A 27,921-nucleotide genomic window follows, 5' to 3' on the forward strand; every position below is an offset into this window, starting at 1 on the left:
TCCCACAGTGCTGTCTCCTGAGTGCCCCCACTCCCCCACCCACCCAGCACTCCCCTTGCAGGCCCAGGAGATTCCTTCTTCTCCCCTTTCTGCACCTGGCGAGTTTTCCAAACCAGTTTCCGCTGCAGTCCCATTGCAGTATCCCTCCCATTTCCCGGATTTGACAGAGAGAAGCTGGCCATCACCGGGCAGGGTGGGGAGAGTATAAGAGAAGAAGCCAAGGTCATCCAGTCATTGGTGGAAGGCGGCCTCGACCTGGCCTTTTTTCTGAGGGGCCCGTTGGAGCCCTGGCAAGGCGGACCCAGGCTGTTGTCCCATGCCCCTCTTTTTTTCGCTGGCAATGGGAGGCAGGCTGGCCGAAATGACAGGTGAGCCACAATGGGGGACAGTTGTGGGGTGGGGCTGGGCTGTGCAGGGATACCTGATGTGTGGGCCTTGGACTCAGCCGCTGGAGCCTGCAGTGTCGCCTGGGTTTCCTAGTACCTGCACCTGGGAGCAGGACTGGAACCCGCGCCTTTGGCTAAGGGTCCCTGGCGCTCCCCCGGCCAGCGGGCCAGGCCCCGCCCCCACCACCCCGGGCTGCACGGGCGGGGGCAGGGGCGGCGCTGGTGGAGTGGGGCGCGGGCGCGCTGTGCTTGGTGCGCGCCGCCGCCCCTCTGGCCCAGCTCACCCACCAGCCCTCCCTACCCTGCTTGGAGCGTTCTCATCGCCCCCACTCCTTCTCCTATCCTCTGCCTGTCTGCCCGGTGCGCGGTGCGGCGCGACGATCGCGGCCTGGCAATCAGGTCACGGTGGTCGTGGCGCTCGAAGGTGGCGCGCCAGGCGCGGGGCGTGAGGCCAGACTTGGTGCGGCGGGGTGTTGGGGGGCGGGCAACGGCGGAGCCCCTAAAGGAGAGCAGGGCAGGGGGGTACCGAGGTAATTACGGTAACAGGCCTGGGCTCCCGGCTGCGAAGGGCGGGAGCTCCAGGCGCACTTCGACCTCCAGCCTGGGAGGCACCGGGGCACCCGGGGCGGCGGGAGGGCAGCGGGGCGGTGAGGAAGAGAGGAGGAGGCTGGGCCGGGCCGGGGGGCTTAGCCGACGGGGAGCAGGTGGGCGGGGACAGGGGCCCTGCTGGAAAAGGCGCAGCAGCGAGGTGGCGGGCTACGTGCGCGAACAGGGTGGCCGCCTCCTGGGCCCGGAAAACGGTGAGGCTGTTTGGGTTGGGCGCCTCAGCCCAGAAGGCACAGTTCGGTGTCCAGGACCACTGAACTGGGCGCAGGGCGCTACTGGGGGAGGATCTGGAGGCCTGGCCGGGACAAGGCGTTGGGGATCTGGAACATACCCATGAGAAGAGTGTTGCTGGGCCAGAAGAAGGAGTTCGTGGGCAGGACGCTGGTGGCTTGCTATGGAGGGCGAAGACAGGCACTTTGAGGACTGGCATAAGTGGAAGGGAACAAGAAGGGTCCAGAGTTTCCGTTGGGAGGGTCCAGAGGTTCAGTTGGAGCATAATTTGAGAGTTCTGAGTCACTGGGTGGGTTGATGAGTCATAAGATTTGGAGACCATAGGAGCTTTCCTACTAATCAGTTCTAAGTGAGGGAAATTAAAAGGGCTTGGATTGGGAGAAGTGATTTGGAGGCCATATCTTGGGACTTGAGGTCTGATGGTCACCAGTCTCCATGCGAGGGTCTTTGGGAGCCATGTCCCAGAGCACTATGATTCAGAAGCCTGGGGTGGGGTTAAGGAAGGTCTCTGTGATGGCCTTCCTTCCCAGGCCTTCAGGATTCAGCTGTCTTCCTGTGGAGAGTGGGTTAAAAATTTCTCTGGCCTACAATCAGCCTTACAGTATTCACCAGGGGCAGGAGGAACATATACATGCATGACTGCTGCAGCATTTTCTGTGATGGAGTCCTCACGCTTCCGCACTGTTGCCATAGTAACAGCTTATCGATGGTGTATTTATGGGGGAAAAGAAGCACTACATTTGGGAGAAGGAGGGGGAGGGGGCCTCATAGCAGCAGCAGCAGCAGCAGCAGCAGCAGCAGCAGCAGCAGCAGCAGCTGTGACAGTTCTTTGACTACAGAATTGTTAATGGAGTGGGGTTATGCCCTGTGAGCTGCTTGGGGTAGTTCCTGGCTTGTTTGAAGCTTAAAAATGACCTAATGACTTTTGCAGGTGTCAGGATAGCACATATTTTGGAATGTGAGATGTGTGGGTGTGCACATACCGAAGTCAAGTGTTTGGGGGCAAAGGTGGCTATATGTAAGCAGTTATGTAATTTTTGCACATAATTTTTTTTAAAGTTGCAGCTCTCTTTGATAAGCAATGAAACATATTCTTTTGTCTTCACTTATTAGCAAAATCTCTACTCATTCTTTTCAAACCCTGGCATAAAGGCTCCATTTTTCTTCAATCAAAAATCTTGCTGTTAGGCATGCTAGACCCACACCTTGGTCACATGACCAGAGCTGGCTCTAGGGGAACTTCAGAGATCTACAATGGAAGCAGAATTTAGAGATAATAGTCCACCTTCACTCTCATAAACATTGAGGTCAACTTTTTTTTTTTTACAATAGCTGGCCTATCCATTGGCAGATTCACGTGTTGGTAGTTTTGGGTGGGATTGTTCCGGGATTTAAAAGAGAAAAGCTCTTTTGACATGGTGTTTCCATAGATGGATGTTAGATTTATTGTTTTTCCTTAGCTTTAGTTTTGCTTGTGATTTGTATCCTACCTGTTTGCCAAAAGAATTAGAAAATATATTTTAAGTATACTTAGGACTCTGAAAACAAAAATTAAAAAGTGTATATCATGCCATAGGGGAGAAACATATGTGCTTAACAGCTGGGCGTCCAAGGTGTTTGTATTTGATGGTCAGTGTTAATGCTGAACTTCCTGGCAGCCTAGGCAAAGGGTAGCACAATGGGTTGCACCATTCACATGTCCTGCATTCAGTTAATCATAAAACCAGAGCTTCTACTTGGGGAGGGGAGCAGTGAGGTGATTGCTCCCAGATGTGGACAGCTTGGCCAGTGCTCTGGAATATGTGTGTGAATGGGAGTATGTATTGCAGGGAACAGTGTGCTATGACTGGGGTTAACATACTGGCTGGATAATTTCTGCAGGAGCAAAGTTTTCAGACAATAGCTCACATCAGAGGCAACACTTGCATTGAGTTAGCATCTCAGTTTTGATCACATCAGTTGATGTCTTGGTACTCTGCTGCAGTTTTCTTTAATGCAAAAAGAGGAGAGATGACTAGTTTCAGGAGATCCTTACCACCATGTCCGGTGAAAATGAATGTAGCCGGTCGTTTTTGAGATGGTTATTGTTGCCATGGTAAGCTTTGCCAGGGACTGCTTCTTAAATATGTGCTGTCTGTCTTCAAGGAATGTGCTTGTCATTAGAGGTATCTGGGACTTGCCATTTTGAATAAAAGTAGGCCATCTGTCTATCGCTGTTGATTTGCTAGGCCTTGCCTAAGTCCCAGTATCTCCGAGGTCCTTTCCAACTAAAAAGTGCACAGATTCCTTAAAGGAAGCAAAGGAGGAACCTCAGCCTGTAGGAGGTATACTTTTTAATTTTTTAATTTTTATTTTTTAAAGATTTTATTTATTTATCTTTAGAGGGGAAGGGAAGGAGAGAAGGAGAGAAACATCAATGTATGTTGCCTCTTGTGCATTCCCTGCTGGGAACTGGCCTGCAACCCAGGCATGTACCCTGACTGGGAATCGAACCGTGGTCATTTGGTTCGCAGGCCCGCACTCAGTCCACTGAGCTACACCAGCCAGGGTTACTTTAAAAAAAAAAACCTCAAGGTCTAGGTCTTCTAGACTCTCAGAATATTCTTGGGGAAAAGAACTATAAGGTTTGCTTTGGACCCTGCAGGACCTCGGGCAGCTCTGGAGGAGAGCTCAGGGTAGAATGGGAAGCAACAGGGCTATGAGTGGCTGTATAGAGAGTGCTATGCCTCATAAGGTAGTGCTTTGACTTTTGACCAAGCCAGTGGGGATATGGTTCACATTCTAGGGCCAAGAGGGTGCCCTATAGGTTCTGGGGTGTGATTTCACTGTGCCTCTGTTTTTCTCCTTTGCCAGGCAAGTGAGAGGCTGCATCTGAGGGAGCACTATGGCAGGTGAGTTTTTCTGATCCTAGGCCAAGTTGCAAGCACCATGCCTAAGGGCTCATGGGAAAAGTGCATATCTGCCTTTCAAGTCCTTCCTAGCTTTCTTTGCCCCAGGGTGTCCCTGTGGTCCCTGTCCCATTAGCTTTTCTGGAGCATATGCTCACCTGGAGATGTGCACCTACCCAGGCCACTGTGAAAGACTAATATGGTAAGCCCTGAGTCCTGGAGAAGGGTGCCTACCTGCTGGCAAAGTCCCACCTGTCTGAGCATGAGAGGGACTAGTTGACATGAGAACTAGGAAGTCTTAATCTCTAGAGGAAAATCAGGAATAGATGTTACCTCTTATATTCTCAAAAGTCTCAGGTCAGTCTTATGGAGGTGCATTGCTCATATTACGCCAGTAAGCTCAACTGTAGCTGGGTTTCTCTCTTTGGAATAAGCAGATATGGCTACCACTGAATGACATTTTTCCAGGAGGCATCTGTGCACAGTCAATAAAGGCTTAGGTTCTCCCTATGAAGCATGTTACCTTCTTCCCAGGTTCTTGAACATTCAGTCCTCTGGTTTACCCCTGCCTGGGTTTCTGCTAGACTGTTTTAGGCAAGGCTATTAATGCCAGGTAATCTGATGGCATGGGTGGTCATTCAGGTGGAGGAAAGCCACCCTGATAGAGTCTTATGATGCTATTTTGTATTGGTCACCAGCATCAGCCTCAAAGAAGAATAAACTTTCATGATAAAGGCTTTGATTTTCTCATTTTGACATGGGGCAGGATATACTAGGTATTTTTTCACTGATGACTACAATACTGAAAATCCTTCATGTCTGTCATTTCTACAAAACATGCACTCCCCATTTTCCTCCATAGCACCAGGGACCTGAGTCTTGTTGGGTCCATGGTGTTCCAGGCAGATACATCATGGCATCACAGAAAGTCAGCCATTCCACCCCTGTTACTAAAAGCCAGCCATGTCTGGGGTGCTGGCTAGCCAGCTGGCTTTGCCTTGCTTCCCTCCATGATTGTGCTTCTGTGCCTGGGCTGAGTCTGGTTTGAAGGAGCCACTGGGCACCTCCTCATTCCAGGCCTCAGTACAACTTTCTTCTCAGTGTTTCTGGAGGCCAAGAATGCCCATTCGGTCCTGAAACGGTTCCCTCGTGCCAATGAGTTCCTGGAGGAGCTGCGCCAGGGTACCATCGAGCGGGAGTGCATGGAGGAGATCTGCAGCTACGAGGAAGTCAAGGAGGTGTTTGAGGACAAAGAGAAAACGGCATGTACTGCCCTGTGGCTGGGTTCTGGGAGCAGAAATAGCCTCAGGAATAACAAGAGCAGGCCCAGGTGCCTCAGATGAATCAGAAGCAATGAAGGAAAGCCATCCCAGTCCAAGGCAAGGCTGTCGGGACCATAGAAGAACAGACAACATGTCTTTAGAGTCCCATCTGTCTGACTCTGGGGGTCTGCTCACTTGAGCATGTTGCTCTTTGTCCTTGGTGCATTCCATAGCCTCTCTGATAGCTCTTAGAGCCAAGTCAGATGGGGTGAGATGGGAAGCAGCCTTGCAGAAGGTCTCTGAGGTCCATCTGGGGCATGAGCACTTGTGTATAAGTGTAAGTGGCCCTTTTTCTTTTGCAGATGGAGTTCTGGAAGGGGTACCCGAATGCAGTCTACTCAGTCCGAGACCCTGCACAGAGCTCAGATGCTATGTATGTGGTGGTGCCTCTTCTGGGGGTGGCGTTGCTGGTTGTTATTGCCTTGTTCATCATCTGGAGGTGCCAGCTGCAGAAAGCCACCCGTCATCACCCCTCATATGCTCAGAACCGGTACCTAGCCAGTCGCGCTGGGCACAGCCTGCCCCGGGTCATGGTGTACAGGGGCACTGCACATAACCAAGGGGAGTCCTCTGGGCACCGAGAGGCAGGGAGCAACCCGCAGATGGTGCTGGGGCATGGTCGAGGGGGCAGAACTACAGTCCGCCTTGAGAGCACCCTCTACCTTCCTGAGCTCTCTCTCTCCAGACTATCCAGTGCCACTCCCCCCCCATCCTATGAGGAGGTGACTGCACCCCAGGAGAGCAGCAGTGAGGAGGCAAGTGTCTCTTACAGCGACCCACCCCCAAAGTATGAAGAGATAGTGGCTGCCAACCCTGACTCAGACAAGTAGTGGGACTTGTGTCCTATCTGGTATGAAAGCTTCTTTCAGGGTTCTCCTATTTTCTTTTTAACTTTTTAAAAACTGTGCCACCACAAAACAGCCTTAGCCTCCTTGTTGCCAAATAATTTCCTAACTGTGGATTTGTAGGAAGTCAGTTGTCAGAGACAGGTGTAGGGGGGTAGGGAACATGCATACCCCTGGAAGGAGCCACAGGCTAGAGAGCCCAGCTCTTCCAGAAGCCACCATGCCCCACCATTCTGTCCTCCTGTCAGTGACTGGTTTCTCTTATGCCAAAGGAATCACCCCATGGAGTTAACTATGGCCAGAATGTGCATAGCTTTGGACCCCAGGGCCAAGCAGCTGACTGGAGACCTGTCTGTGTCTGGAAGCCTAGGCCACAGAGATGAGGAAGAGAGGACAGCATTTTAGCACCCTTTCCCCTCAACAGTCCTGTGCTTACTGTCCTGGCTTCAGTTTGAGGACAGAAATAGTACTGAACAAAAACCAAAAAGAATTGTAACAAACAAATAAATAATGAACATAATAAAATATGACACTATAACCTAGGCTATCTATAGGGGGCCAAGGGAAATCAACTTCACAGATTTGTGATACTTCTCTCCCCAATGCCCAACCCCACCCTCCTGACCAGGTTAACAGGAATATCTAGAGCAACCTGGAGGAGGACAGGGTGTATAAAGGGTGAGCAGCAGGGACATACTTAGCAGAACTGCCTCCTCCAGATTGAATTTTGCCATCCTGGAGTGGCAGCTCTGGCTCTGGTGTGTTTAGCCTCTCCCAGGCCTTGACTCTCCAGACATGTGTACTGGTTGTGCTAAAACTGCTGCCCACTGGCATGAGCCCAATCATAACCATGGGAAAACCTATATGGCTAACTGTGCCTACAGAGTCCATGGCCTCTGAATGGTTGGTGTACAGGTTGGGGCAGAGAGTTGAAGTTTTCTCCTCATGAGATTGATTGGCCCATAGCACGATTAAACTTGTGAACTTGGCCTCCTCAGCACTGTGCTCTCTGGTTTTAAACTTTTGGGATACTTCCCTTTTCATGAGTACATGTGTTGAGTTGAACTTGAGTTTTAGATGGCTCATTTCTCCTTAACAATGGTGTCCTTCTGGGGAGAAGATCCTAAAGTGTTCCTTTTCAGAAATTTCTTTGCAAGGGAGATAGGGAAGCCCATAATCTGGGGTAGAAGGCCCATCCAGGATTAGCCCTGTCATTGCAAGGTGCTGGTCCATTTTTAGTAACCCCTTCCTGTGTCCCAGGAGCTGTTTCTTTCCATTTCAGTGAGTTTTTGGACAGCATTGGGGCACAGGTGACCTGTCTTTAACTGTTAGTTACCAAACAAAAGACTGTTGACGCCATGTCCCCCACCTTTCCATCTCTATCCTCCTGGCCTCGGTGCCAAACCATTTTTCCTCTGCGGTGCTTTTAAATATGTAGCAAATTTTTGTGGAGCCCAAAAGAGTGCACAGCCAGGGTCTCTTGGCAATGACAGCAGTTTAAAACCTACTGAGAAGACAAGCTTCCCTCCAAGGCAATCATCAGGACTTCTTGTTTGAATGCAGCCCTTCCTTGTAGCTACAGATGACATCTGGAGGTCCCTTTAGTCCTGGACCCTTGCCCTGAGACGTGCTTCAAATCAGGAGGCTTGTGTTCTTATCCCAGTGAGGCCACCAGCTTGGACAACTTGAACCTATGGCTGGGGTTTTCCACCCTTCCCCCTACCTCACAGGCCTATTTGTAGGCTGATTAAGCTAATGTCTGTGCAGAAGGTTTGCCCTTAGGAAGATTCTTCTAGAAATGTGTAGGTTATAGGGGACCAGTGTTAGTGGAGGCTTTCATATATGTTTAGTATCAGTCTGGGGAGTCAGTCTCCTGCCAGTTGACACTTCCTGTCCCCTTCCCCCTTCCTTGAGAGCTTCCCTGATGCCAGAGGTGCTGACTGGGTGGCATTCCAACTTTCCTTCCTTCCTCTTTTCCTCCCTCTTGGTCTCTAGCTCTATACTCTTACCCTTCCTCATGAAGGCATTTTTTTGGGGGGGCCTAGAAAGCCCCTGCTTTTTCCATAATGGAGGCTGAAGTCAATCTTATTTGGCCATGTTGGAGGATATGGGGCAGCCTGAAACTTCTGAACTAGCCCCTGCTCTTCCAGCGTTTCCTCAGGCAAGTGCCTGTGTGTGATCTGGGAAAAGACACTTCCCCCTAGGTGTCTCCTCTCCACTGAGCAGGAAGCCGGGCATGGGCCCCATTGACCAGAGCCGAGGAGTACCTGCTGCCTCTGACAACTGTTGAGCCCTTCCTTGAAGAGCTGCCAGGTAGTTTGCAGCTGGGTGGAGACAGAATAGATCTGGAGGCAGGAACCTGGCCCAATGGAGGGTGGCACATGTCCTTCAGGCACTGAGCACAAGCCTGTAGGGAGAGCCCACTGAGAGGCAGCTCCATAAGACCCTGTGCTCTCTGGTTCAGGTGCTTTGCAGCACTCTTTTGGGTGGGGTTGCCACCGTGGTCTCTGGGATCTTCCCCCCCCCACCCAGTATATTGTAGAAAAAGATTGCATAGTTCACAATGGTCATTATTTTTTGTGGTGCACATTTGGCTTATGTGAATGCTCTGTACATATCTTTCAAACTCTGTCTTTGTATGAATGTTGACTTGATACAATGCTAATGCTACAGTAGCCACATTTTTGTTGTTTTTGGACTTGGGTGTGTAGGTATGTATACACTTGTGCACATTGCCTTTTCTCACATGCTTATCTGAAACAATAGCTGGTGTGTGGCTGTACTTGTACCAGGAAGGAGGATTCCCATCTGAAGGGAAGATTGTTCCCTCCTGGGGCTGGGCAGCCTGATGACAGATCCCTGAGTGAGGAAAGGTGAGATTTGCTGTCAGAGCCCCCTAATGTTGCTATCTTTCACCACTCTCCAACAAAAGGCTTTGAAAAAGACAAAGCAGCTCCATCCTGGGGGCCTCTGCCTGCTGGGACCCTAACTCACACACCCTTTATATTCAGTGCCCTTGTCCTTGATTCTGTTCTGTAGGTATCAGCAGCTGAAGGAATTCTGAGTGCTCCTGAGACTTTTTTGTTGTTGTTCTTGGTTGGAAGATATGTGACTATTGACTTTGGTAATGGTGGGGCTAGTGATGTAGATATTTTTTATTAAAATAGAAAAGGCTTAAAAATCCTTGAAATATGACTATCATTCATTCTCAACCAAAAACTTTCTAAGAGGTTTTAAAAAAAGAATCCCAATATTACCCCTCCCCTGCTGCTCCCTATCATCCAGGGTTTTCAAAATGAAAGCACAAGAGAAAGAGTGGAGTGCACAGGTGTCCAGTGTGGGTACATAGCATCAGTATTATGCCCTAGTCGATGGAAATGCAACATAGAGCAAATGGAGGCCAGGGGCCTCTACTTCTACTTGCCAATCCCACTGCCATTAGTGTGAATTCCTTAGGGTGCTTTGAAAAACAGGAATTTGCCTGAATTGTTTGACATTGTCTTTTTGGTAGCCTGACTATGAGGAATTCAGGACAAGAAAGTGTCTGTTAAGGATTTGGAGCCAGATGGTTTCTCTCTGGCTGGCTGCAGTTTGATCTTTTGACAACCAAATAGCATCCCACGAGAAGAAGAAATAAACAACACTGCCTCTAGATTGTTCTTTTATCCCAGAGAGATAATTGAGAGAGACTCTTACTCACCTGTGCTTTGTTTTTTTTTAAGGAATATATACTTGCGCTATGTGTCATGTGTGTGCCCTCACATTCAAGGACAAGATGTAAAGCTGGGCAGCAGAGCTTCTAGTGTAGGGTGATTTTCAGCTAGATTAGTAATGAAGCTCCATTTCAGGATCGTGCTGATTCAGAAACAAGCACATCCTCCCCACTGCACTCCCCTTGTACTAATTAGTATAATTAGCTAATTTAAAAGTACTGTAATCAGACTGCCTGCAACTATGGTGAAAGCCCATTAACTTGAGGCCCACTAATTCAGAACTTAAAGAAAATCACAACTTAATGTAATTCACAGTGTCTGTGATTCTTCCTCTGTAGAAGTATTTGAAATACCCTTTCCTTTACTCAATTTTCAGGGTCATATGTGTAAAAGGGATCTAGTATAAAATGAACACCTTTTTCATGTAAAAGGCTCAAGATATTAAGGATCCCTGCACCGTGCCTTCAGCTTTGGTGTTCAGCAATTCTTACATGTAAGGCTTTTTCTGTACTGGACGATCTCTCCTCTCTCCATTGTGGGGTGTTGGGTATTACAGGTTTTCATTCTATTCCTTTATATACCCTAGGAATAATATAGTTTGTGAACTGGACTGCAATTTAAAATCATAAACTGTGTATCTTGCTAAATATTCTGTAAAGCACATGTTTTGCTATTAGACTGGACACTCCTATTATTTGCCCCCAAATATTCAAATGTAGGAAGCTTTTACTTTTACAGGCTGTGAGGTGATGAGACTCTCTTTTCTAAGAATTTCTCTGACAAAGATATCCAAACAGCATACCCCCTTGGGCTCAATGCGTCAACAGTTGTTCCACTGTACTTAAATATCTGCCCATTGAACAGTGCCTGCCCTTCTCCTGACCCCGGCCCCAGCATTAACAAGATATTCAAGATTGAGACAAATCCCACAGCTGCTTTTGCCTTCAAATCCTTCTCCCCTTATGGGTGCCACTTTCCCAGGCCCAAACACACCTGCTATTTCACTCTGTGATTGTGAATTTGTGATAGTGGACAACTGAGCTTATTAGACATGATTACTGTGGAATTGATTGATTTTGTTATCACTTTAAACTGTTCATATTCATGTGTTGACCCATGTCAGCTGGGGAATCTGTACATTCAGTAATAGGTCAGGATTTCACTGGAGCCTGGGGGCAACAAATGAGTCTGATCTCCCACACATTGTAATTATTGAGTTTAGCTGTTAAATTTTGTCTCTTCCTGAACAGTAGGATAATGAATAACAATAAAGAACAAATGCTATTCACTTGTGTCCTGTCCTTATCTATTTTGGATTCCCAGACTTCCATGGGGCATGGATGATTGTGGGCTCAACTGTTTTTTCCAGAAGTCAGACTATAGATAAGGAAACATCCCAAACCAGTTTGGGAGCAGAAAGCAGAGATGCCCTGGATCCTAATATTTGTCCCCATGTGTGTAAGATGACCTCCTGACCCACACCCTGGGATGAATTTAGTAAGATCTGGCACAAATTACATCAGCAACTTCCCTGTCACCTGATCCCTGGTTACTAACAGAGGTGTCCCTTGCTAGAAGGATGCCTACTTCATTTCAGAGCTGGGGGAGAAACTGGAGGGAAGATTTTTTCTTGTGTCCTTTGTAGATGGTGCATGATACTCAGACTTTACCCTGGATCAGCTTTCTGAATTTTGAGGATGGGGAGAGTCAGAGACTATTCAGAAGGCAATGACGTCCTAACCTCTTCTTTGGCAGAAGTGTAGTGTTAGCTCCGAACACTCTTAGCTGCTGTGTGGAATGAGATATGGCTATGAAACATCTCTGGCACAAGTTGTGCCAATTCCCAGTGATGAAAGTAATCTATTCTTTAATAGGAAAAGCCATGGCAGTGATGAAACGATAGCAATAAAGTTCAGGGCCTCCTTTAAGGGTTTAATGTAGAGGCTAAATGCCAGGAGTGACAGCCAGAGGCATTTAGTTCCATTCTTATGACAGTCTGGCTTGTTGAGTGATGTCAATATTCTGGAGATGCTGGGAAGTGAAGTGAAGACTCTATAAGTAGACTCCAGCACACACATGGGCTTGGAACTTCAGGCTATTTGCAGAAACAAGCATTCTAGGCAGCGACTTAGGGTCCCAGCCTAGTCTACACAAGGAAGGTAACTCATGAGGGAGGTCTCAGGCTTCAAGTTCCCCTTGGGGTACTATCCAAGGAACTCAGCCTCCATTTCTTATCCGCTGGCTATATAATAAGACCATAGATTCTAGGGCAAAGGTAGTTAGATTGCTTGTAAACAGTGAGGGAAAGTTAGGAACAGAAAAGTACTTAAAGAAGTGATGGTGAAGAGATAGTCTTTCTTCATCATTTCTCTCAGTCCCTGCTGGAGAAGACAAGGGGAATTGGATGAGGTCCAGAGACTGTGATTCAGGGCTGTGGCTTGGAAAGTTGGGATCTCTGTTCTCATCCTTTCCCCACTGCTACATTCTTATAGCAGTTGTCCAGAGACTTCATGGAGTGAAGGGACAGAAGGACATTGGGGAGAATCCATGAGCTATGCTTGGAATGGAGACTGCCAAAGAAAGCCACCCTGAGGAAGCTATGCTCAATTTAAAGGCTCAAGGATGAATAGAAATAAGTTAGGCAAAGAGCATAGAAGACAAACCAGGAAAAGGAGAAGCTCATGAAGAGGCCTGGAGTCCAGTAAGGCCATCATGTTTTTAAGAAAACAGAAGAAGCCTTTACCCTTCTACTTATGCTACTTAAGGGTAGCATAAGTAGAAAGACTTGTGCAAGATGAAATCAGAAATGTAGAGGGAAGCTCATGCAGAGCTCCCTAGGCCACACTCACAGCTGTAGTCTCTATTTTAGTGATAATGGAAGCCACTGAAGAGTGCTTTAAAGAGTATGATGGCATGGCCAGGCCCGTTATGTTTAAAACAGTCTCTCTATAACCACTATGTGAAGAATGGACTACAGGGGATCATGATGGGATCAGAGAGATAAGGTAGAAGGCTGTTGTAGTCATTCAAGCAAGAGATAGTGATAGGATTGGCTATGTTGGTAACAGAATACACAGAGTGAAGTAGACTCTTAAGAAGATTTTTGCTCACATACTCAATTATCTATTTAGGAGGTTGTATTGGGGTTATTCAGAGATGCAGAATCAATATAGAAGTAAATAAATAAATAAGGATATATATATATATATATATATATATATATATATATATATATGATAGAGTTATATGGATATATCTATTTGAAGTTGACCCTTGAACAACACAGGTTTGAACTGTGCGGGCCCACATATACACAGTATGTTTTCAACAAATATGCAGTCAGCCCTCCACATCCCCAGGTTTTGTATCCACAGATTCAACCAACCTCAGATCAAAAACAGTATTTTTTATTTGTTTCTGGATATCCGAGGATATGTAGGGCTGACTGTATGCATTGTTCTATGCCATTTTATATAAGGGACTTGAGCATTCAAGGATTTTGATATTTGCACATTGCAGGGGGCAGTCCTGAAACCAATCCCCAGCGGGTACCAAGGAACTGTAGTTAAATATTTTGTGAGTCAAATGTCATATGTGCATTTTCAACTATGCAGAGTTGAGCACTACAAATCCTGTGTTGTTCATGATTCAACTGTGTATCTGTTCATCTACCTATCCTATCTATAAAGATATTAATTTATTTTAAGGAACTGGTTAGTGCGATTGCAATTATAGAGGCTGAAAAGTCCCACAATCTGCCCTCTGCAAGCTGGAGACTCACAAAACCAGCGGTGGAGTTTCAGTCAGAGTCCAAAGACCTGAGAATTACAGAACCAATGGTGTAAGTTCAACTTCAGAGAGGGAAGACTAATGTTCCAGTTTAAGTAGTCAGGAAGATATATATGAAGAGGGACCCCCCCAAAACTCGGAATTATCTTCTGCAGAGCAGGCCCTTGGTAGTAGAGGCTTCCCCTGCTAGGTGAATTTTCTAGGAACTTATCAGTATCAGTGTAGCAGCTGGTGTCGTTGTGAGAGGCTGCACTGGGCTTCAGTGAATTTTTTTGAAGACTCTTTCAATGTGATTGTCCATTTCATGATGAGTGATTTACAAGCACACTTCCACGTAGTGCACTGAGTGTTCAGCAGTTTGTGACCAAAAAAGGATGAGCCCCGTGCCCCCTCCTTCCCTATTCATGCAATCTCACCCCAAGCAACTTGTTTTTTGTTTACCTGGATGAAAAATTTCCTCAAGAGGGAAACGTTTTGTCGATATGGAAGTGGTTAAACAAAAAACCAGCAGAAACACTAAAAGGCATCAAAATAAGTAAGTTCAAAAACTGTTTTGGGCAGTGGAAAAAACATCTTGATAGGTGTATTGCATCAAATGGAGAGTACTCTGAAGGTGACTGAAGTTTAAACACGCAGGAATAAATACACGATGTTTTATAAATAAAGTCTGTGTTTGGGGTAGAGGGAGGGAGGGAGGGAGAGAGAGAGAGAGAGAGAGAGAGAGAGAGAGAGAGAGAGAGAGAGAGAGAAGGGAACACAAACTTCTTCTTTAGCTGCCTTTTTATTCTATTCATGACCTTAATGGAGGGTATAATGTCTACTCACATTAAGGAAGGCCATCTGTTTTACTCAGTCCACTTATTTAAATGTTGATCTTATCTAGAGGTAACCTCACAGACACATCCAGAAATGATGTTTTAGTAAATATTTAGGCACCTCTTGGCCCAGTCAAGTTGACACATAAAATTAATTATTACAGATGGGACACAATCATCCATAGTGACTAATCACATTCCAAGGGAGTGTGGAGGAGTCCTAGATGACTCTCAGATTTGGGGGATCATACAGTCAGTTAGAAGGTGGGACAATTCACCAGGAAGGATCTAAATGGAGGAGGAACAGTTTGGGGAGGACATGCTGAGTGTGTGGTGTGGAGTGTGTCATAGGGGAACCAAGTGGGGAGGACTAGGCTGAAGCAGTAGATACCAGAGTCTCTTAAGTTACCATAAAGATAATAACTGAAGTCTTGGGTGTAGACCCAACAGGCCAGGGGGGAGACCAGATAGGCAGGGGGAAAACTGTAGGAGTGGGGAGTTCTGGAAACCAAGGGTGGAAAGTGTTTCTAGAAGGAGAGAGAGGATAATGATGTGAAATGCTTCCAAGAAGTCAACTAAGATGAAGAGTACAATCAATTCATTGGATTGAGGTGCCAGGAGGTCTTTGGTGACCTTGGCCTGGGGGTTTCAGCTGAGTGGTAGATTCCTTGTACATGAAGCAAAGTTGATCAAATAGACAAGTGATTAACCCCTCTGGGTTTCCAAAATTTCTTCCAGTCTTTTGGGGGATTCTTGGACTAGCAGAGAAGAAGGAGCAGTAGGGACATCAGCTGGCTATACCATGAGGCAGGAGACAAGCTACCCCCTTTATGGTATTTGTTGCTGCTCTTAGCTCCATGTGCAGGGTCATTCTGAATTATCCATTGGATTATAAGCCAGGAACAATGATCCTAAACTCACTGCAGCTCCACCTGATTTATTCAGACAGCCCATCCAAGCAGTGGGAAAATTTAGGGGCTGATCTGAAGGAATCCAGAGGAATACAGCATCTCAGCAGCCCTGCAGGTTTGTCAGCCAAGGCTGTGGCTCTGTATCAATGTCTTTAACCCATCTATGCTGGAGCTGCTACTACAGACTGGACTAGAGTTCAGGGGGCATGACCAATATTTCCACCCAACTTGGAGAAGGCCTTCTACCAATCTGAGCCCACTTGAGAAGAAGTGAGTTATTTTGGAGGCGAATAGTCAAAGGTTGAAAGCACTAAGGAAAATGGTCAGGCCCTCCCTCTTAGGTTGACAGTGCTCTAGGGAACCATCGAACTCCCTAGGAGGCACAGTGTGGCAGGATAAAGGGCAAGACTACCACAAAAACAACCCATGCTACTGTCACCATAGACTCATGGACTTTCTGACTGTCCATATGTTTCTATATGCCCTCTACAACATGAGCTCCAGGAGGACTGGGACCTCAGCCTTACCTCTAGTGTCTGGCACTCAGTCATTCTTGATTAAAGACAGCCATAATGTATGAGAGGAGTAGATGCATGGAAATCAAAGTGCTTCCTATAATCTCCTGATAGTTGCCTTATTCCCATGGGGACTGGGTTCCAAGGGATACCCCAAGTGATTCTGCCACTTATTTTCTTCTTTCAACTCACAAAGTGATCCTCCTTTCCTAGGCTAGCTATAGTCCCTGAAGTTTGATCTGTCCTTCCTGTATCTTCAAGGAAAGGGATGACAGATGCAAGGCTATGATAGTCCCCCTTTCCCTTTCCCTCTGGCTGGGGAGAGGTGGGGGTGGGGCTGGGGCTGGGGCTCCAAAGATGACCTCAGTACCAGCTGCTTCCAGGTGCAGGAAGGAAAGTTGTTTACAGGTTCATTTTATTATTAAGTGGAGAGGAAGTTCCCAGAAGATCTGGGTTTGCAGCCAAAATCGGGCTTGCTTGGGCTTGGGATTGTAGCTGCCTGAGATAGGGCTCTGAGCAGAGAAGGCAGCAGACAATCATACCCATTGACTTTAATTTTTCTTTCTTTTCTTTCTTTCCTTCTTTCTTTCTTTCTTTCTTTCTTTCTTTCTTTCTTTCTTTCTTTCTTTCTTTCTTTCTTTCTTTCTTTCTTTCTCTCTCTCTCTCTCTCTCTCTTTCTTTCTTTCTTTCTTTCTTCCTTCCTTCCTTCCTTCCTTGCTTCCTTTCTTTTTTTCTCTCTTTCTCCCTTACCCCCTCCCTCTCTCCCTTCCTTCCTCCCTCCCTCCCTCCCTCCCTCCCTTCCGTCCTTCCTTTCCTGAAAATCAGTTTATTGATGACCTGCAGTTCAAGTGTGATAAAATGAAATTAAAGGGTTTTGTAGAGCTATAGTCCAATAGTATTGCATGTGATAATGGTTTCCTGTTTCTTTTTAAATTTATTTATTTACATTTAATATTATTTTGTATTCATTTCAGGAGTACAGCATAGTAGTTAGACAATCATATACTTTACAAAGTATTTCCCCCATATTTCCAGCACCCACCTGGCATCATACAATATTATTATATTACTGACTATATTCCCTATGCTGTACTTCACATCCCTATGACTATTCTGCAACTGCCAATCTGTACTTAATCTCTTCAACTTCTTCTCCCAGTCCCCCAACCCCCCTCCCCTCTGGCAACCATTAGTCTGTTCTCTGTTGCTATGAGTCTATTTCTGTTTTGTTTGTTCATTTATTTTGTTCTTTGATTTGCACATATAAGTGAAGTCATATGGCATTTGTCTTTCTCTAAGTGACTTATTTCACTTAGCATAATACCTTCTAGGTCCATCCATGCTATCACAAATGGGAAGGTTTTATTCTTTTTTATGGCCAAGTATTATTTCATTGCATATATGTATCCCACTTTTTATCTACTTATTTCCATACCCATTGGCTTTGAATGCCCTCTTCCAAGGAATGCCAATATAAGAAAGTGAGGAAGGCAGGACGGATCTGGGAGAAAAGAGGCTAGAGTCTTCCCTGAAGTTCAGGTAGCTTCAACATATCTTCCTGAAACCAAGAAACAGAATTTGAAACAGTATTTTAGCTCAATCTCCCATGTGAAGATGGGGATCTGAGGTTCAGAGCAGGAGAAGCAAGTTGCCTAAGATGACATGGTGTAAGAGCTAGAACCCACTCCCACATGTACTAACCCTGGGCCTGGCTCCCTGCCACCTCCCACTGCTGCTTGTAAGGGAGGTGGGACTAGGTATCACACAGGTCACCAGACTTCAAGCTAGTCAAGAATCTGAGTAGAGTGCACGGCTGATTAAGTAGCTGGAAGAGGCCAGTGGTGGGAAGGCATTGGTGGAGGCACATTGTGTGGCAGACAGAGAGACAGACTAAAGACAAGGGCAGACAGGCAGATAGGAAAGTAACATCTGCCTCTGCTTCACAACTGCTCTGTGGGGGGCTGGATCCTTTTTAGATTTCAACACAAAATTGGAGGCAATTAACTGTGTTTGTCTGGTCCCCAGTGGAGGCTCTGTGTTCACTATCACCTCCAGGGAAAATGATGACATATTTTCTTTAGAGATGCTTAACTTGAGGAGGGGGAGAACCTTTGCCCACCATCTTTTCCTGTTAATAAAACAGCTCTTATTTTAAGAAAGATCCAAGCTCTTTAGTACAAAAGTCACAGAAAAGGAACAAAGAAGTTAGATAAACATATAAAAATTGTTCAGGTTTATTCATAATTAAAGCAATATAAATTAAGGCAACAATGCAATAGATATCATTTTTAACCCATTATAATGATTCCTTTTAGAAAGTTTCATAATACAGTATCTTGATAAGGCTGTGAAGAAACTAGTACTTTCTTCCCCTTGGTGAGGTCCCACTTGGTAAAGCCTCTTCAGAAGAGACATTGGTAATATCAGTCAAAATTGTCAAAAACATGTATCCTAGGACCCCACAATACCTCTTCTAGGAACCTGCTCTGCAAAAACATTTACCCATGTGTGCTGAAGCATGGCCAAGTAATGCTTACTGCAACATTATTCAAAAGAAAAGTTAGAAGCCCTAGACACCCCAAATGGGTGCAGGTCAGTAAACATGGAAAAATACTGTGCTATGTTTAAAAGACTGAGCTACATTTGTTCTGACATGGGAGATCCCCCAGGGCACACAGTTCACTTTAAAAAGTAAGTTGTAGAACAGAACGTATCTCAAATGTGTGATCTCATTTGTGTAAAATACTGCAAACATATATACATATATCTAAGCCAGATGTTATCTGGGCTCCTACCTCCCTAGAAATATCTATGTAATCTTCTGAGGGAAGAGTTTTGGGTCTCATGGCCTTCTCCTCTGGGAGTCTTCCACTGGGGTCTAGGATCAGCAGCCCATCACTTATATTTGGCCATGGGGCCATCTTCTTGGCCCTCATAAAGCTTGGCAAATCTCTCTGTACCCAGGGATGCTTTAGTCCTTCAAGTCCCTGAGGCCAACATATCAAGCAGTGGGAGATTTTCAGAGTGTTTGGAATGAGAGTTTGGGGGTAATTTCAAGAGAATTTATGATGGAGGGAAAAGTTTAGCATGCTAGAGAGACATATTAAGGACAAGTCCAACCCCCTTCCTCTGCCTACCCTTAAAGAAGCCACATATCCTCTGCACTGTCTGGGTGCTAATCTGTGGCAGTTCACCTCTTATGTCCGTAATCTTCTCCAACCCAAATCTTCCCCATAAAGAAGGACCGAGAAAAAAACAGCATGCAAATTTTGTTGTCTATCGCACAACCATCTTTGGTTCCCAAGGTGAAATGCCAGGATTTCTACATGGAATTGAGAGATTGGTGGGGAAGTCTCTCCATTCATTTTGCTTGGCTTTAGGTAGTGAGTTCCTTTGCCACCAGGGGATAGTGCCTCTGCATGTACCTGGCCTAGTGCACCAGTGATCAGGAATCCCCAAATGGTCAAGGCCAGTTGGCAGTCAGAGGATAATCTGATCTGAGGTTACTAATGCAAAGCCCTGCCTACACCTGTCCACACTATTTTGACTCTGTTGATTGAGTGCTCTTCCAATCCAGCTACCTTATAGGGAAAGTATTGTTAGCTCTACCGTCCAATGGGGAGACTGAGGCCCCAAGAAAGGAAAGGTTAAATTGAGGGCATAGGGTTGCTAGGTAAAATATAAAAGATATCCAGTTTAATATGAATGCCAGGTAAACCATGAATAATTTTTAGTGCAAGTATGTCCCAAATGTTGCCTGGAGCATACTTACACTAAACAATTATTTGAAATTATTTTTTGTTTATTTGAAAAATTCGATTGGTATCCTGTATTTTTATTTCACCAGTGTGGTAACCCTGGTCTGGCAGAAACCACTGGCTCCTGCTTCTCAAGCTCCTGAGTCCCACAGAGCACATTTCTTTGCTCCTAAAGTGTCTGCCCTCCAGAAAGCTCAGATTTCATGGCAGCTGCTCTGCTGCAGCTGGGAAGGGCTTCTTCAGGGGCCCTCAGCAATGCTGTCAGGGCCTGTGTCAGCTCTGCTCCAGAGAGCTTGGTCCCAGAGCTGGACAAGTGGGTCCAGGGAGGGGGGCAGGCAACCAGAATTACACTACCCTCCCTAAAGAAGTCCTGGCCCCTCCCTTTATTTTCTTTTGCCTTTTCCTTCCTCCTTTCATTCTTCTCTGCCCTCTATTTCTTTTCCTCCCACCTGCCCCCAGCTGTCCTTCTTTCCTATTACAAAAAGCCTCCTCTTCCCCTAGGGGCACTGGAGCTGTTACTAAGAGCTGAGGGTTCCCAAGGGTTGGTCCATACAACCTTTGGTGGTCATATCAGCCAGGATTCTTCAGAGAAAAGGAACCAATAAGATGGATGGATAAACATGCATATGTGTATGTATATAGATTTATTTTAATGAATTGGCTCATGCCATTGTGCAGCTAGGCAAAGCCAAAGTTTGTGGGGCAGACCAGCAGTCTGGAATCTTAAGCAGGGGTTGATGCTGCAGTCTTGAGACAGAATTTCTTCTCTGGGTAATTTCTTAGGGTCTGCCAACTGATTGATTGAGGCCCACCCACATTATTGAGGGTTAGTAGTCTTTACTTAAAGTTCACTGATTGCAAATATTGACCACAGCCACAAGATACCTTCACAACAACACCCAGACTTGTGTCTGATGGAATGACTGGGAACTGTAGGCTTGTCAAGTGGCCACATAAACCTCAGAATGGTCTAATCAGTAGGCAAGTTCAGGAATAACTTAGACTTAGATCAGAGGGTGCAGGGCCTGGGGACCCTAGAGGTTCTAGTGTTGATAGGCAGATCCCTCCTTTCCTGCTCTTCCTTCCTTTGGTTCACATTGTTCCTTCACAGGCTCACTCAGGGCTTCTAAAGGCCACCTCTTCTGCCCGGGATCTCTGGAATGGAGGAGGCAAGATATACTTTGCAAAGGATGCATTTGGAGGATGCTTCTATTCAGAGCTGGGCTTGCAGTGGCCACAGCAGGCCTGGGATCACTGCTTTGGTCACTGACTGACCCTGGGGTCCTGTGTTAGTCCCTGTCTCTCTCTAGAAATGATGGAGGGTGGGCCCACATGCACCCCAATGGGGCCAAATCAGATGATCTGGTAGCCAGAGTTCTCAAAGGCAAGGATTCTGAGCCTTATCTCCTCTCCTATGTTGCTTACAGAATAGCAGAGGAGAAGGCCAAGAACCTTGCCAACAAGATACAGCAGGAACAGAAGGTGCTGGTCCAAGGCATAAGTCCAAATGGGAGTCTGGCTCCACCCTCATGAGAGAGTATATTAACCTTGAGTTCTGATCCCTCAAAGAGCTAATTTTCTGAGTGCTTTCCTCTCTGCTTTGCTTCCTGTGCATCTTTGGCTACAGCTTACAAGTGAACAACTGGTTGTGATGGCAGGAGTCTTCCCTAGCACCAAGGAGGAGATAGAAATGTCCATGCCTGACGACCTGGTTCCTGGAAGCCACGGGCAAAGCCAAGAGCACCTGCTGGTAGCAGGTGAGGATCCCCTGAAACATAGTTTTCCTTGAGTGTGTGTGTCTGTGCACATGTGTTGGAGAAAGTGTGTGAGAGGGTGGACAGACACTCATATATATGTGTGTATGTATTTGAATGCAGGTATGGGTTATGTGTGATTGTTTGTGCCATTGTGTGCAAATACATGTATTTGTGGCTTGAGTGACAGGGAACTGGGGTGAAAGGGATTGATGTGAACATTTTGTAGCCCATGAGGGAGGAGGGTGAGACCAACATGTGTGGTCCCTTGGTCTCCCCTTCATCCAAGTCACCATGTGTGTATTGCAAAACATACAGAGGGCTCAATTTATAAGATCAATCAGATCAATTCTCTCTTTTAACCCTGGCCTTCTGCTGTCCTTTAGAGTGAAATCTAAACTCTTATCATGTCTACACGATCTGATCAAGGTCCCCTCCTCTATATATTTCATGTCGTGACATGTTGACCCACACTCCATGCTGACTTTATGTTTGTCCTTATAACACCCCAAGACTGGCTCTTCCTCACAGCCCTTGTGCAAGCTGTTTCCTCTGTCAGGAATGCCATTTCCCTAGATTTTTTATGGCTAGACTATTTTTCTTGTTCAGGTCTCTGCCTCAATGTTGTTTCTGACTTTTCTAAAAGTGGCCCCTTCCTTCTGTCATGTTGCTCTGTGTTTATCATTTTGGAAACATGTCTCTTGAGTTGAATTTACAGTGATGGATTGTTTTCTGTTTTTCCATTTTATACACCCTGTCAGTTTCTTGATTGCTACAATTTTATCTATTGATCATTGCTCTGTTCTCAGTAACTTAGCACAGAGCTTGGCCACTTAATACTTGCCAATCTTTTGAACATATGAACAAACTGAGGTCTGGGATTGGCAGCAGTTAACAGCAGTGAATGGGTATTGAGTTATCAATAAGAAGTCTGGGGACCCAATCTCTTTCTGGTGTGTCCTGTGCCCAGGAAGCTTTGTTAAAACCTTTATGGGTGTTCCTGGGGCCTTTGTTCTTCTCCCCAGAAATAATAGAGCATGGATCCCGGTCCCTGGATGTCTCTCCGCGGCAACAAAAGTTGGGTTCAAAAGCTGCTGGCTCTGCTGCAGGCCAACCAGTTTGGAATATGACTGCCACTCGACCCAAGAAGGTGATATTTTATGGGGCCCTTGGCAAATGGTGGGTGGGTTGGGGTTGGGAGTACTGGCTACAGGGGCTCCAGCCTTATGACAGTGAAACATTGACTTGGGGGGAGGAGGAAGCAGGCAAATGAGGCCAGAGATGTCCAGCAAGATGTCAGAATCATCTTTTGGTAGACTGGGAGTTTAACCTTGAGAGTCCAGAATGACTGGAGCACATATTCCTTGAGGGGTACATATATACTTTATTCTGCAAAACTTTAGTGTGTGTGAAATGATGCCTCCCTTTATTAAAAAATAAATAAGTATGTATTGCTCTCTATATATCTAAATATAGCTATATCTCAAAATTTATATTTTATGTTATATATAAATATATTTCTACATATAAATATACATATTTTAAAACACAAGTGTATTTAAATAAAAATATATATCAGGGCTGGAACAATGATAAGGCAAGTGTTGTTCCTATACTTCCTGGGTGTCAGGAAGTCCAGTCAATGGAATCTGACAATTGTGTAGCCAATCCTTTAAGCTACATTCACCATGGTGAAGGAGTATTCAAGAAAAAAATGGTGGCCACATTGTAGAAAAGATGCTAGGAAAAGGCTGCTTGCTGATTTGGAGTGGGTCAAGACCTGTTTGCTGTAGGAAATCACTTGAGCCCAATACTTCTGTAGCCAATTTTGTTAGCTGCATTTGTGGGTGAGAGCAAGTTAGAAAAATGGTTGTTATATTGTTGCAAAGGTTACTGTGGAGAGGCAACAAGGTTGGAGAGCAAAAAGACCTGACTGTTCTAGGGAATGGATTAAGATAAATGCTGAAATAATTCCAGGGTTCCCAGGTCAGGGACTTCCGGAGAATGAGAATAAGCCAGAAATATTGAGTGGGCATCCTGTGTCTGTCCAAATGCTGAAGCCCAAATTAAGCTGCTCCAACAAACAGGTCAGGGTCCATCTAGGAGGCCATTGAGGCCCCTAAAACTGAGCAAGTGGTGGGAGTGGTTCAACCCCTGGATTAATTAAGGTTACCTGCTAGGAACAGAGAATTACACTTAAAAATAGAGTTATTATATGAACCTTAGAAATAAATATAGACATTTAGAATTAAGAAATTTATCAATTCTATTTATTTATTCATTATTTTGGAGTGAAAAATTGAACTGTTACTGCCTCTGGAGAACCACAACATGAAAAGACAGACATATAGTGATACTATTCTGCTGATTTGGGAGAAATATGTGATATGCCTTAAACAGTACATGAAGATAAAAATAACACTTTTAAAATTACTTAACAGCAGGGCCCTGGCTGGTGTGTCTCAGTGGATTGTGCACCGGCCTGCGAACCAAAGGGTCGCTGGTTCAATTCCCAATCAGGTCACATGCCTGGGTTGCTGGCTAGGTCCTCAGTGGGGGATGTGTGAGAGGCAACCACACATTGATGTTTCTCTCCCTCTCTTTCTCCTTCCCTTCCTGCTGGGACTACCTGCAATTAATCAATTTTCCTAATATAAAGTTCTTGTGCTTTATAATGTATATAATTCTAAATAGAGGGTTTCTAAAATTAAAAACCAAAAAAAGACAATTGTTTTTGAAATTAGACCTATATTATGATAGGTGACGACAATAAGTTATTGAATTATAGATGTTGTTAAATTAATTCTTATTACATTGATGTTAAAACAAACTATATGATCACAACAAAACAAACTCCAATTACCAGTCACTCACCCTTATTTGCCTTCAAATTTCTCACAAAACTTTGTTCTTCTAATGCCAATCTTTTAAAAAAAATCAAGGGGATGGTGTGGAAATTGTTCTAGGAGATATTTTCCATCAATTTTCCCCTTTGTAGTCCTGGAGTCTTCTTGACATCCACTGTCCTTTTAATGCTATTTTTGAGGATTTTTTAAAAAGTGAAAGAAGAAAATAAAATAGTGTGACTATGTGATACTGTTCCCCAAAAAAGAAAAAAAGGAAAGAAAATAAAATTCACACCAGTATCTGTGTGCACTTTTGAGAAAGGTAAATTTTGCATTATTATAGCAAATAATGCAAAATTACAACCAGGGCACTGCCAGGTGGGGCCCTCCTCAGCTGCTCTCCATCTACTTCTGAGCCACAATGAGGCTTACTTCATTCACTTTTGCCTTCCTTATTGGCACTTTCTGAACTCTACAATCTTGCTGAGCTCTTTCATTCTCTGTTGCCTCTACCATTATCTTCCTTCTTATGGGCTTATATCATTTTACTGTCTTCACTCTTTTCTTAATGGAATCTTAAGGGGAAGCAGTGTCAAGTATGAAGGTTATCACAGTGTAATAGTTAAGAGCACAACCTCTGAAACAAAATGTCCTGGATTCAAAATACTGCTTTGCTTCTTACTAGTTACATGATATAGACAAGTTATTTGGTCTCTCTGTGTCTTAGTTTTCCAATCTTTCAGAATGAGGTGATAATAATGCCTGTGTCAAAGGGCCATAATGAGGATTTAATGACTTGATATTGGTAAGAATTCAGAGGATGACATAGTCCCTGGCATGTTGTAAGTGTGTGTTAAGCATCTTATGAGATATTTCATCTTGCACTGGAAACCCAGAGCTGAAATTCGAACCCAGGTGGGTCAGTCATGTTCTGCTCCTCTAGCTCACACTGACTCTTTAATTCATGAAATACTTCTGGTCCCAAAGCTCTAGGCCAGAGACATCCACTGCAGAGAGTCATTAGCACACAGACAGAAATGAAAGACATGGGGATGGCTGGGCCCACCCAGAGAAGGACAAGGAGACTGTGGTGTCCTAGTAGTTAGGCTTCTATCCCAGGTTCTGACACTTACCATGTACCCTCAGGAAGTATAATAAGCTCTCCAGCAGTCAATTTCTTTGGCTCTAAAACTGAGATTTTTTCATTCTTCATCAGTGGTTGCAGAGAGTCAGCTGATGTCTGTATGTGACAGTGCCGGCACAGGATAGGGATCCCTATCACTGCTTTTCCATTGCTGCAGCCTAGATGACCAGGAGCTACTGAGGATCATGGTGTGGGTGGGGTGGTGGCAGGCAGCCAACTTGTGAGGTTCCCAGGCTCCCCTAATGGTCTGAAGCTTCCAGCCTGATTCTGGAGGATCAGACACCACGTGACTATTGGGGAGAGGTGTACCACTAGTCCTGGGCAAAGTGTGGGGTAGCCAAATTTCTCAGCTAGAAATGAGAAAGTTACTTTGACCATTCCTTTACGTAGGGTACTCAGCTGCCAATACCCAGAATGTCGAGAGAACCAGTCCATGGGGATGTTCATCCCCAGGAATATCCTGGTGGCTTCCAAGGCATGAGATCCCATTATGAGTGGTAAGATGGGTCCTAGAAACTCTGCAAGAGGAAAGGAGCTTTATGGGAGGGATCAGGGTGGGCCAAAGGGTCTGGGAAGCAGATTGGGCAGGAAGGGCTTGTGAGCAGCTGGCCATGATTATTGGGGTCCTGTTGCCTCCTCTCTGCAGCCCCTGCCCCTCCTGGCCCCTTGCCCATTTTAGTTCTCTCAGTTTTCTGCAGCTGGGCTGGGCTGGCTCTCAGGACCCACTTAACAAGATAGGGAAGGGCTGGAGGCTGACAGAATCACTGTCCACAGAGGCCCCTGACCTTACACATTTGCTCTTATGGCCTTCCTGTGCTTCCTGTCAGGTCTGGCCTGGGACAACCAGCAACTGTGACTCACTGTGTTTTCTGATTTCCCAGCAACTCAGAAGCAGATATAATTGCAAAGATTGGCCCAGAAGAACCAAATGGACTGGAGATGAAAGTCATGAGAAGACAGGTGAATGTCTGCTCTGCTGAGGACTCACTTGGAGGGTAGAGGCAGAATCATGGTGTTTTGGGAGCAGATGGGCTACAACAGTGCTAGATCTATCCTCCTTAAAGTTTCACAATCAGTCCACTCATCTTATCCTTAAGTATCTATAGTGAGGTCAGTCTCCCTACCCCTACCTCTTAATCCCCATGTCTGTGGAGTCCCATCTTGCTGTCCAGCCTTAAGGCTGCCTCCCTCCTGAAATATGGGAAGGAAATAGGGGAAGAGAAAAGGATGACTAAGAGGAAATATAAGAGGATGGAAGCATCTATGCAGAGAGAGTGGCTCTGAGGTCTGATAGAGGGGTCCTCTTGGGTGGGCAGATTTGTAGCAACCATGAGCATGGATGTGGGTCTGGAGAGCTATTGGCCTGGTGGCCCCCTCTGCAGCAGGTTCCCCTATGCCAGCCTTCCCCAGGATTAAAATGTCCTTCCTCACTTCACAACTGGGAAAGGCTGGCTTCATTCAGACAATCCGATGCACTTAGAGGAGGGTACAAGGCAGCTGGGCCTGTCCACACAGGCAGTCCAGCACACTCCAAGCCTCTAGTCTCAGCTGCTTCTTACCTAGAGGTGCTTTGGCCTCCCAAAAGGCACCAAAGCCCCTTCCTGTTCTAACTTCATACTTTTTCTCACTGGTGGACTGTGGGCTTCCACAGAACAGCCTTGCTCACCAGCCTGCTCTTGGTCTCTCTGCAGCTGCGTGAGATCAATGGGCGTCTGTGTGCCCTGGAGGACCAGGCAGCCATCAGTCGCCAGAGGGAAGCTGTGTTCCTCACCATGGTTTTGTCGGCCTGTATTGCCAACCTGTGGCTGTGGGTGCGCCAGTGATGCTTCACCTGCCATCCTGCCGAAAGAGCTCTCTCTTCCTCTTCTTTTCTTTTCTTCCCTTGGACCACCCTTTCTCTTCCTCATTCTGTCTCCCAGCAGCAACCAGCAGCTGTAGGGCCATTTTCCAACTCTGGCCGGATCCCCTGCTGTGGAAGGCCTTAGGTGCTGGAGAGGTGCAGGAAGATCCGAATGGGCTGAGATGCAGCCCTTTGGAGGTTGAGGAGTGGGGCATATGGGCCTCACAGTAACATCAGTGTCAAGTACTTCCTGCCCATCCATCAGGACTCCGTGGTGACCATCTCATCTCTTCTGTTCCATCCTATATGGCAAGGTCTTGGCTGTGTCTTCCTGTTTTCTTCCATGTTGTGCACAGGGCTCTGCACAGAGAAAATGCTCAATAAAAGTTCCATGATAGCAGCAAACCCTGGCAGCTGAGCTTCTTGAATCCATGACTCATGTGGGGCTCTGATTTCCTCTCCCTTCTCTGTGCCACTGTCCACCCCCCACTCCTTAAAGGCAAAGCTTGCAGGCTCTTCCTGTTGGGCTCAGGCCAACAAGTGCCTGTGGGTAAGTGT

The 27,921-nt window shown here is 45.9% G+C and overlaps 1 protein-coding gene across 3 annotated transcripts; it reads left to right on the forward strand.

Annotated features, from left to right (window-relative positions):
- The first annotated feature begins 633 nt into the window (after nt 1–633).
- Nucleotides 634–27,748, forward strand: FATE1 (fetal and adult testis expressed 1). Of its 3 annotated transcripts, none has more exons than XM_037059764.1 (9): nt 634–916; nt 4,077–4,114; nt 5,213–5,373; nt 5,736–5,806; nt 21,415–21,536; nt 22,559–22,683; nt 25,914–26,020; nt 26,405–26,483; nt 27,215–27,748. In XM_037059764.1, exons 2-9 carry the CDS (start codon nt 4,108–4,110, stop codon nt 27,344–27,346), a joined length of 804 nt encoding a protein of 267 aa, XP_036915659.1. In that variant the 5' UTR covers nt 634–916; nt 4,077–4,107; the 3' UTR covers nt 27,347–27,748. The 3 variants fall into 3 exon arrangements, with proteins under 3 accessions (XP_036915659.1, XP_036915658.1, XP_036915660.1); XM_037059763.1 differs by lacking the exon at nt 634–916 and adding an exon at nt 1,098–1,186; XM_037059765.1 differs by lacking the exons at nt 634–916; nt 5,213–5,373 and adding an exon at nt 1,098–1,186.
- The last annotated feature ends 173 nt before the right edge of the window (nt 27,749–27,921 follow it).

Source organism: Sturnira hondurensis, unplaced genomic scaffold (genome assembly GCF_014824575.4).
Source record: "Sturnira hondurensis isolate 20B ecotype Veracruz unplaced genomic scaffold, ASM1482457v3 Scaffold0011291, whole genome shotgun sequence".
Classification (NCBI taxonomy): domain Eukaryota; kingdom Metazoa; phylum Chordata; class Mammalia; order Chiroptera; family Phyllostomidae; genus Sturnira; species Sturnira hondurensis.

What these genes read in the sequence shown, in the direction of transcription:
- FATE1 (XM_037059764.1), top strand. An exon ending in TTGAGGACAAAGAGAAAACG is followed by an intron (nt 5,374 to 5,735) that starts GCATGTACTGCC and finishes TTTCTTTTGCAG; the next exon opens with ATGGAGTTCTGGAAGGGGTA. An exon ending in CTGCCACTCGACCCAAGAAG is followed by an intron (nt 22,684 to 25,913) that starts GTGATATTTTAT and finishes TCCTTTACGTAG; the next exon opens with GGTACTCAGCTGCCAATACC.